This window comes from Pan paniscus, chromosome 15 (genome assembly GCF_029289425.2).
Source record: "Pan paniscus chromosome 15, NHGRI_mPanPan1-v2.0_pri, whole genome shotgun sequence".
NCBI lineage: Eukaryota > Metazoa > Chordata > Mammalia > Primates > Hominidae > Pan > Pan paniscus.
In genome coordinates this window covers 61,425,718-61,437,405 of record NC_073264.2, presented here as the reverse complement: position 1 = coordinate 61,437,405, position 11,688 = coordinate 61,425,718, and the positions used below count along the sequence as shown (strand labels likewise).

The window sequence follows — 11,688 nt, the reverse complement described above, 5'->3', positions numbered from 1 at the left end:
TGCCATTTTTGTAGATCAAAAATCAAAATATTGTAAATTTTGCTAGTTCAAATTGATTTCCAGAAAAACTTTTGTACAGCTATAGAGAAGTGCTTTGGTCTGGAAGACACAAGCCTGTATCTAAACTATCACAGGAACATGTTGAATGTTTAGCTAATTCACTATTTAGGCACTCTGAATCACCTTAGATAGCATATCAGAAGAAATACATATAATGCTCATGTAAACAACAGGCAGCCATCAGAGCAAAATCTTTTACCAACATCTGGTAAGTTGTTGGTTTTGTGGCAAGTAAGCAAAGTTCTATAGAGGGCATGCAAACCAATTTCCCAGGGTAATTTATCAAAAAATATAGCACTTTTCAACTAGAATAAAATTTGACTTGATGAGAAGTTTAATCTGAGCTATTAAGTGATGGGAAATTTAATTTGAACTATTAATTGATAAAAAAGGAAAAAGAGAAGGGCACTCCAATGTAAGTTTCTCAGTAATAAATTAAGAAAAAAGAAATAAAACAACTTAAAGTAGCTTCAACATTCAAAAGAAAAGCTCCAAAGCGGGGTGGAGGGGGAACCCAAACCCAAAAAAACCCATGAACAAAACTGCATGATACAATTTGATGAGTGAAGAGGTTCCACTTACATATAAATAAAATAAAACCCTATTTGCCTTACTTAACCTTACTCAGTTCTAAGATATTTTACCTTTGGTTATGAAGCTTCATTACTGTTTTATTACACATTTTACAATAAACAAAATGAGCTCTTGCAGCTCACAGAATTTCACTTTTATTAACAGTTCAACTCTAAAAATTCTCTAATTATGGAAGCCATGACTAGAATCAATTAAACCTGTAAGTCACTTTCAGACATGAATGAACACAGGATATAATATAGCCAATGATCAGAATTGGCAGAGGAAATAAACACCTCCTTTCTGCATCCTAGAAACACACACATTTAAGTGCCATTTTGAAGCAGGCACTATACCACAGATACTAGGTGAGGAAGTCCTTTCCCAGACCACTCCCAATTCCCAATTTCAACTCTTCAAGGGAGTAATCATCTATTAGAAGACAGACAAATGGGAATGTTCTTACCAAAGAGAAACTACTCTGGCTTCTTTATTTCTGGAATGTTTCATGACAATAACCATCAACTCAAACTTTTTGGCTTTCAGTAAACTTCCTAAAATTAGGAAGGAACAAATCTAGTTCAAATCCTATCAGATTTATTTCTCAGCTGAAAAAAACAATTCTTTTAAGGTCTTCCAACAGCTAATTTCAAATTCTCCACGTTTCTTGGAATAAAAATGCTGCTTGCAATATTAAACAATCATAAATACACACACATTATGTAATTGCCTGTTTATTTAGTGGCACCAGTTTTCCAAACTAGAAATTATTTCTACTTTTCATCTAACATACAATCTGCAACCATTCACAGGCTGAATGCAATTTTTCAATGAACTTGAAAACAAACAGTACATTCTTAAAGTTAGAACTGAATTCACATATTTTCTTTGGACCAGGAAATAATACATAATACAAAATATACATTTATGGAATTTCTTTAAAAGTGTGGATCACATAAACTGCAAAGTGGGTGAGTTGCTATGGAGAATTTTGTTACACATTGTATTTAAGAAAAATATTTCTGCAATTATATTATTCTTAACATTTATAGAGTTTAAAAAATGAATATATAATGCAACATGCTTTTAACATGTACATGTCTCTCCACTCATAACATTTATACAAATTAAGTGATATAACTCATTTCAAGAGTGAAATCAATCACTATTGGGGCATATCACTACAAACAAGATATTTTCCTGCAGATATGCTATTTAGTCAAGGGATAACCAGGTAAGACAATGGTTTCTATGTTCCAGAAGTCCCACAAATGGGAATTAAATAAGCTGTCATTAAACATCTAATTTTGGCAACAAATGCAAAATTCTATACGTTTGTTACATTGTACTTATTATATTTTAGAAATCTCATTAACTGTGTGCATTGGTGGTGGTTGTCCGTCTTGGATGTTATTTTAACATCCTGAATTAGTAAGTAAATAACCTAATTCCTTAGAATATGAAATGAATTGAACATTTAATGAATCCTAATACTAGAAAGCTCAAAATCTTAAAACCTGGAGATCTGACAGGTAAATAAATGTATTACTTGTTAATATAGTATATCTGCACTATGGAGGCCAAAAATGTTCCAGATACATTCCATTTCTGTTTTACCTCTTTTCTGTTGAATTTCTAAAGTGGCAAATCTTAGAGAAAGACATTAACCTCCAAAACTTCTGAATACTATGTTTTTTTTTCACCTTTTAATCACTTTCCCCACCCCAAATATAATATTTTTTAAAAAGTATATTTTAATGTCAGATTCTAGCCAGGCCCCCCATCTACCTCGAGTGAAACAATTCCTTAAAATAGACTCAAGTTATTTTCATGCCCTAGAAATATACTTTTGGGCTTTGCAAGAAAAGGGATGATGCCCTATTGTACTTTAGAATGGGCTCTTAACCAGGGGGCCCATGAACCACTACAATATTGTAAACTTTAGGGAGATATGTATGTTATATATGCATTTTCCTGGGTAAATAAGTCCCTAGGATTCGTCAGTCTCAAAACACCTGTGACCCCAAAAGGTTAAGCATTGCTAAAATGATTTTGTGTCATTCACTGTACCTAATTAGGATATAACTAATTTTGTTCCGCAGCTACCCAATCTCTTACATCAATCTAACTTACTTTAGATAGTACCATACAAATGCACATTACTAAATAGTCTTATACTGGATCAGGAGGACTATGTAAAAGAAAAAGAAAAACTCTAAACAACTTTTCTAAACATTTAGTTTAATCAGAAAACCATTAGTTGAAAACTGGGTTTTGGAGCAATGAAAAGAAATGAAGGGTTGGGTTTTCTAGTGAAGAAACATTGCATTAATTCTTCTCAGTTGTTTCTATGCTGAAGAATCAGTAACTTATTAATTTCCTTGCTAGAAAAATCAAATTATCTGAAGCAGCAAAGGTTGATTCTTGTTGGTTTATGTGACACAATAGTTCTTATAAATTTACAGCCAGGTACAAGGAAGACTTTCCTATGGCTTTTAAAACAATTAAGAGTAATCCTTCCCTACCCATCCCACTGCCATTTCCCCATTCCTCCATCTCCCAAGTTTTCTCATTTTCAGCCCGGTTTAACACAGTATTAGCTGGCCTTGATGAAGTAACACACTAAGCTTTCTTGCTCAAGAAAATGGAATTGGCCTGTTTCTGTTTGAAAAAAAGAGAAAACACCAAGAGGAAAGTAGAGGAAACAAGGGCAATATTTCATGCAGGATAAGGAAGAAAAAAACGTCAACTTTGTTGTTATATCAACTTAATCTTTTTTCTCCATCTCATAAAAATATAAGTTGTCAACTGTAATTTCAATACCATCTAAGTTTTTCTAATTAGCACTCCTACCTGCTAGTAATATAAATAGGAAAACAGTGAGAGCAGAAGCCACTATCTTAACATACCGAACAATCGAAAGGGAAAGAATCTGTGAACAAAATTAGAAAATGTTCATTTGACAATGAATTGGAACCAATGCCTCTCATCATTTCTATTGAGCATTTTGACTATCAGTAATAACAAACATTTAACTGAGACTTATTATTCTGATCAACAAAACAATACAGTATTATACATTTTGAAAATGTATTCTTAAATATTTCAAGCATATTCCAAGGAAATATACAATTTAAAACATATACAAACCAAAACACATGGCACATAATTGAAGGAAGTAAGAGCAAATTAGGCTTCTAAAATTTGAACTCTAAAGAAGGCTTCCTAATGCCTAAAAGAAAAACTAGAAGACTAGATACTCAAAAAATGGTAATCTCACTAGCAGTTTCTGTGAGCAAAAGTATATAAAACTCCTTAAGGTCCCTTAGAAGAAAAACCTCAAATGAGAAACAATTATATACTAAGATATTTACACATCTTTTCTAATACCAAATCCTAATACAATACTGTACAAACAGCCGAGTTTGAACTAAAAGTATATACCATGAAATTCAAAATTAAAACAAAACGAAAAATGGAGAAAAAAAGCTGTACCCAATTTCATCAGTTCTTTCAGAAATCACAAGTTGAACTCCAAATGAGTTTGTCCAGTAAAGATGGGCAGTGAAATTATTTTAAAATATTAAAACACATAGTAATAATTTGGCTAAAATTTGATATTAACACTGGCAGTGTGTTACAAAAACACAGAGTTCTACTTAAGATAAATTTAGCTAGAGATATTTACATTTTTAAATGCCTTAAACTCAAACCCCACCTACATTTCCATGGCTGGATAATTTTCAGAAATCTATTACCTATTCCTCTGAGTTACTGCTGTCAGCAGGAAGAATAAAGGCCGTTGGATAAATGCAATCAAGGATACTGAATGGGCTTAAGCCTCTTCGGTCCAATTTTATTCTTATGCTAAGCAAAATTTTCTTCTGAATTACTCTTTAACTTTAGAGAGAAGAAAATAAACTGGAGAACAGTTTTCAGGTGAGTAAAGGAAGTATAAACAAGGTCTTTAGGGCAGGGGCCTGCCTTGATCAGCTAAGTACCTGGTAGATAGCAGGTGGGCAATAGATATATATATATTTTTTTGATGAGTGATCCAGTTATAATACTAACATACACTAGATTATAAATTGTCCAGATGTAAACTTGAAGCCAAGGATCTACTCATTTCTTTACAGTCCCAATGTGCTTAGCCTAGAACAGTGTTTTACCAATAATACTCGAAACATTTTGTAAAAAAACTGAGTTATTAGCTGGGTTAATATATAGTCCTATGAATGATCACTAAAAGTACTGCTGTAATTCAGATTACTTGAATTACATAACTAATTTATTACTTAATCCAAATTTCTTAATGTTGAGATTAGTATAAAAAATTAAGTGGCTAGAGCAGTTGCATTAAGTACTCTAGAAGCAAGTTAATGCACTATAAAGTAAAAATATGTTTGAGATACTTCCAAAGCTGAATTAAATTATCACTTTGATTTTTTAAAGTATATGCTAATATTGAGAACTGCTTCTATTGTCTATAAAAGTATATTCCCAAGAAAGTGGAAATTAGGAGATTCTACCCTGTTAATGAAAGAAAGATCAGTGAAATTTTTTAATGTTAGGGTAAAACAGAGCCTGCTATACAAAATGTTATTTCCTATTCATAGCAGCAAATAAGACATTTAAATGATAAAAGTATATTTTGAGTACTATATTATCATCACATAAGAACTTTTTCCCTCCAAAGAACAGAACACATCAAACATTTTTGAGGCATTGCCCTGAGATGCTAATTAGCACAAAAAAAGGGGATGGGGGTGAAGAATTTAAGTGGTACAAGAGTGAAGTGCACAATAGAGGTGCAAAAGTGCCTTTAAAAAGTATGGTTGGTTTCCCCCCACTATTACCTCCAGGAATCAGGAACACACACAGTCTGCTGTTATAATGTATACTTCCTTCCTGTATTTTTATAGTAAAAAAATTATTAGTATGGCAGTGCTGACTCATGTGGAAAAGATTTAGTCTTCTCACATCACTCAAATACGGTTCTCTCTCGTTTCCAAGCCTAATTTCAATACTAATAATTTTGACAGGAATATTTTAATTTTCTCTTGTTTAAAGACTCAAAAAAAAAAAGGCTCTAAATATGCTGTTATGGTTCGAAATACAGCTTTCCATCACATACTCTACTTGTGACTTAAGTTTTGCATCTCAAAAGATTACACAGTCCAGTTCAAAGTTTTGCAATTTCTGGAACTAAAGTTGTCAGTCTACTTAAAATATTAAGGAACTGGTTTGTTATAATAGGGATTTAGCTTTCAGTACCAGTATGTCTGGTAATTAGTCTATACTAGAAGCACTGGTATTCACTAAATGCACATTTAGATGCTTGCAAAGCCATAACTTAGAACATTATCATACTTCGCACTCTACCACAGATTTAGACATTAAGTATTTATTGTAAGTATGGAATTGGTTCTGTAATTTCAACTGATATGAATTTCTAAATATAAATAGTACTTCAGTTTTTCCTCATTCATGCTGGAATAAGATATAAATTAAATACAATTAAGTTACATTTAATCACCTCACAAAATAAGAGGGATAATGAAAAGATTTTGCTGGTATTTAACTACTTAAATCTGAGACATTTCACATTACTTTCTCCACTACTCCCCTAACTTTACATTAATTTTAAGGCTATATATACAAATATGTATATTTCCAAGTTAGGGAAAAAACAAATATAACAAAATGGACTATACTGGTTTTTATACACAAAATTTTGATTTTGTATTCAATGTTGTATTTTAGTCTTACATTTTAACAGTTTTCTAGTGGGAATCTGCCTACTGAATGATTACATGGTGATAAATACAATATTCAACCTAAAGAGACAAAAATACAGAAGGGCACGGAACAGTAATCTTTTCAATGCGACAGATTTTAAAACTTACTTTCACATGCTTAATCAGAGGAATTTAAGCCTAAATTAAATTAGGTTATTTTTATATCTACAATTCCCTAAGCTTTGAAAGTTATTTGTAAAGGCCAACAGCTAAATATTATCAACATGCTATATTTCAAATCACAAATACATCTTAACCACTTGGATTCTAAAGACATGGGCCAATTAAAAATCACAGGCAAACACACACTCACAAACACACACACACACACCCCTACCATAGAGTGTTAGATTGTCAAACTTTGACAATTATTTTAATTAAACAGTAGGCAAATCCAAGCTGATACACATCTTAATGAAAAATAAGCAGCCTGAAAGAAACCTATTTAAAAAATAGATTAAGGTACAACCAAGAATTAAATCTTTTAGTCTTTCTAATGGAAGGAAACAGTTTCATCTATGCCTTGAGTAACAGTGTTGTCCAATTAAAAGAGACTAACATCTTTCCCTATGAGAAACGTCTCATTACAACGGCACAGTGTTTTAAAAGGCCAGGGTAAAAGAGGAATTACACATACATGATTAAGTTTCTTGTTTGTTAAATCAAGCTTTATTGATAAAATGGAATTCAGAATATCTTACTAGGAACAGCAGCAGGCCCAGCCAATCATGATAGCAAAAATGTGGCAGTTTCCTACTATATGTAGGAAGCTGCTGCTTATCAATTAGTAATTAAATGTAAGGACTTGAAAAGAGGTGCAAAGAAACAAGGCATTTAGCCCCAAGATTGAGATTCTTATGAATACACTGTATTATTACCTGCAATACTCATGGAAACAACGAAGGAACATCCTGAAAGACAGTTAAATGAAGGGACTGGCTTTATCAACAATGCCAACTCCCCTACCAAGAACATTTAAGATAGTTTTCAATAACTCCTTGGATGTTCAGCTTTGTAAGATTTTGAGGTTATTTTCCATAATCATCTGCACATTTGAGCGTGTAGCTGACGTGGCTGCTGCTCTCCCTGTTCCAACCCCAAGTCCAAACACAACATGACTTGAAAGGGCTATATATCTGTTGCATCACACAATAAGCCAAACATTTCTTGTAACTTTGATAGTGATTTAAAGCAGTTCATAATTAAATATGAGCATTTTGTACAAGGACAATTACACTTTACAAAAAAACAAAATCATACAACAAAAATTGCTGGAGTCTGATTTACAACACGAATTATGGTTTGAAATCACGCTTACATAAGTCTCAAATTTACAAAAAACAAAAAAAAAAAATCAGTTCTGGGCTAGCTGTTGTACTGCTGAAGTTCTCTGATGTAATCATTCTCACCCATGTCATATCCCCTTCCTTAAAGTTGAGGATGGATGTTAAAAGTTTCAACAAAGTTGAGCTGTACTCTCCTTTGGAGGTGAAGGTAAACTCCATGGCTAGATGAGCAGTTTTACCACATATCATCTGTTGATGTAGAGTCCTTTGTAAAAGGAAGCAAAATAAGGAACAACGTTAAAATTTAGCGGTGCCAAAATACACCATACTTTCTGGATAATGGAGAAAGATAATGTTCTGTAAAGATGACTTTTAGAATATAAATGTTTTTAAAGTATATAAGTATATATGTGTACGTATGAAATAGCAATGTTTAATCTGTTCAAAGAATTGTTAATCCTTTGTTTTGTTTTGGAAAATATTTGAAATGCGGTTTTATGATGAGGCTGTCCAAATGTATTACTAAATCAATAAATCTACTAAAAAGAATTTTTTTAATGAAATCCAATACAGTTTTCGAATACCACTTTTATAAACCTTTAATGCATCAGAAAAGATTAAGAACTCAAGTAATATGTGAGGAAGCTTCATAATGCAATACATAAAATATTTCAGAGCTGTGCCCACATGATCTTTAAGTTATCACTTTTCTATAAACATCATACAACAGAATTGCAATAGAACACTTAACTTGAGAGTATGGCATTCTAATGTCTATTTATGCAAACAATTCTCTAATATTTAAGTGAAGTATATACTTCAGGATTCCTGACAAAGGTATTTCCAACCATAAGAACTATTTAGTGGAGACAGACATTCCGAAGTTCTGCTGCAGCTGCTTACAAAACTCAGAATAAGACAATATTCTGAGTAGAGATAGTCCCAACTTCGGGGGAAAAAAAAAAAAAACCATGTAGTGGAGGCAAACCTTCTGAAGTTGATTGTTTGTAAAGACTTAAAAAATCTAGAATAATTCAAAAGGACTTTCTTCTTTTTTGAGAGAGGTGGCCACTCACCATGATTATGTCCTCAATCACTAGAACTGTGGTGCAGGCAGAGATCAGAGCAAGCAGAGTTCAGAGCAATCAATCAGGGGTGTGTGTAAGAGAATGGGTACAGTGAACAGCTCTGCAAAAACAGGTAGGAAGGATATGCATTTAGAGTGGAGGGGAAGGGAAAGCAGAGGGAGCTAAAATGCTACTTACAGTGTCGTCATTTTTGTAAGGATTCAGTCTATTGTAAACGGCTTCAATAACATTCCTCCTAAGTGTAAAAAATGCAGAAAATTAATTCTTCAGAAAGCAAAATATTGCTTAGTAACTCATAACCAGGTGTTTATTAAAATTTCTAAGATAATCTTATACTCAGAAATTATTTTAGTTCTATTTCTTGCTGTCAATAGTGAGCCTCACTTTTAAGATATTTGGGCTCCTATGTTAAAGCAGAGGTGAATCTACTCTAAAATGTGTTATAACACTCTACCAACCCAGTTAATAGAAGGCTAAAAATTACAGATTAAAAAAAAAGTCTATATAGTCTACTTCCATTTGAATTGGTTTAAATGGTTATGAGTCATCAATGGCAATGCCATTCTTAAGATATAATACTAACATAAGCTAGTTGAGTTGCATCGTAGTTTTGAAGTCTCAGATTATACTTTATATTTAAGCTTCTACTTTTCTTAATGCCCTTTTTAAAAGTTCTATTAAAACTGAAATGTCAAATAAGACATTTCCATGACAAGTCTAGGAATTAGTTTTGAGTAACACTTTATTAAAAATCTGTAGTGTATTTATAAGTTATAGTCTCCCTACTTCCAAAATTGACTTGAAGCAATTTTATAGATCGTTTCATAGAAAGTCATATGGAAAAAAAAGTTTCCAAAAAATAAAAGCTTCAAACAGGAACTTTTACAATCACTATTTAGTGATTACAAAAAACATGGTCACACTTGCAAAACACAGTAGAGAATCGAGAAAATTAGTCAATAATATATCTTCACTGTAAGTACAAGAAGTCTTCACTTGTAGTTTTAGCACATTTACTCTATATCCAAATTCAAGCCAAAGGTATTTGTAAGTTTTATGTTTGTAAGTCAATTATATGGATATTTGAGGTAAAAATGTTTTAACCCTTGGAATTGCTTGAATTTTCCACTTTATTATGTAAAGATGTAAGCTTAATATTTAACACAAAGTAGTCCAATTCTATGAACTAAAGTGGAAAGGGAAAAGACAAGAAATATATTCTATCTTCTTCCCTGACACCTAAAACCAACTAACCAGCAATCAACAACCAAAAATACTGGGAAAATCAGGCATAGAAACATGGTCCATATGAGGAAGGGGAATTTTCAGGGTGTTAAGTTACTCAGGGATTGACCAAATCATACTACTACTAACAATGACACTTAGAATTTTGTAAATTTTTATGTAGTGCTATGTAATTTAGTTTAAAAAGTTCTTTCAGTATATTATCTCGTTTATGCTCTATGAGGAAATCAATGCCAACCAAGCTTCAAATAAAGACAACCCTCACTGCAATTAGTTACAAACAATGATACTGATACCTATGTCTAAACAAACTCTAGATATTCTAATACTAAAAAAAAATTGAAATCACAGGTTAAAACACAGATAACTGCATCAGTTCAGAAATTAGGCAAACAAACATTTTATCAATGAATACCTAACATTTTCATACACTGACATAAAGCATAAGAGTGTACAGAATGTAACTTACTTGCTTGCCAATTCACCCCCTGGTGGGAGGCTGGGGATGTTCTCACTCGCTAATGTGCGCATCACATGGACTAAGTCGGGGACGCCTTCCCCCTGCTTCTTTATGATTTCTGGGAATCAGAAGTACTTTTTTTGTAAGTGTTATCCAAATTTAATTAAAAAGAAAACCGAAACAAAGATAACCTAGCTTTTTAAAGATGGCATTTACCACATCTGAGATTTTTCTAATCTGGTATCATTTAAAAAAAAAAAAATCAGGTTGACCTTTGAAGATTTATGACAAAAAATGCACAGAATGACATATAAGATTAACTTCAAATCAAAATTAAAATGTGAAAAAATATTTCATGTTAAATCAGCATATTATATAATCAAGGATATGTGTGCACAAGTGAGAATATCCTTTCTTAAGATGTCAACTAGTTTCTTCTTACATCACTCCTCTCTTTAGACTGGAAACATGTTTCCTGAACTTTGCCCTATATAATACACTGCGTGGAATTTTAAAAAATAAACAATTTCAAGATTTGAAAATAACAACGCTTAATTATAGGGGAATTTATAGATTATATACTAACTCAATTATTTTTATGTATATATTTATATTTGTAAAATGATACTTAAATAGCATGCACAGATTATGTACTTGAACATCACTGTCTCAGTTTCATTCTTCTCTAAAGTACCTTTAAACAATATACTGTATAGATATATAATACCATTTCCTTCACTGATTACTTCAACAAAGCCTTGAATAGAAAAGGTCTAAATTTCCTTATAAAATGTTTAAAAAGAGAACCATTTGATAAACCATACAACTGCATTTAAAATAATTTTAAAATATCCAGTTATTAAAAGGGCACAGCAATATGATCTGCAGTGTTGTCATGCAGATGCATACTATTATTCACATCACAGAATATAAAAAATTATGAACAAAGAACCTTACAAAGAACTCTACAACTATTCCTCTAAGTATAAAAAGTCTTCACTTGCAGTTTTAGCACACATACTCCACATGCAAATTCAAGTCAAAAGTATTTGTAAGTTATATGTTCAAGTTTTGTTCAGTTTTTGTTTTTCAATGTTTATGGTAAGAAATGGTATTTTATTTGTTATTAGTGGGGCAAGAAATCATCATTCTGCTTCTCAATTTGTAAATACCTTTGA

At 32.0% G+C, this 11,688-nt stretch overlaps 1 protein-coding gene across 4 annotated transcripts in view; it reads right to left on the bottom strand.

Moving 5' to 3' along the window:
- Positions 1-1,351: 1,351 nt before the first annotated feature.
- Positions 1,352-11,688, bottom strand: part of PPM1A (protein phosphatase, Mg2+/Mn2+ dependent 1A) — a 52,850-nt gene continuing 42,513 nt past the window's right edge. For all 4 annotated transcript variants that reach the window (XM_003831639.6, XM_034937642.3, XM_034937644.3 and 1 more), the window contains 3 exons: positions 10,520-10,628; positions 8,983-9,040; positions 1,352-7,982 (listed from right to left, as the gene is read on the bottom strand). In XM_003831639.6, coding sequence (XP_003831687.1) covers positions 7,953-7,982; positions 8,983-9,040; positions 10,520-10,628 — 197 coding nt within the window. In that variant the 3' untranslated portion in view covers positions 1,352-7,952. The remainder of the gene's footprint in view (positions 7,983-8,982; positions 9,041-10,519; positions 10,629-11,688) is intronic.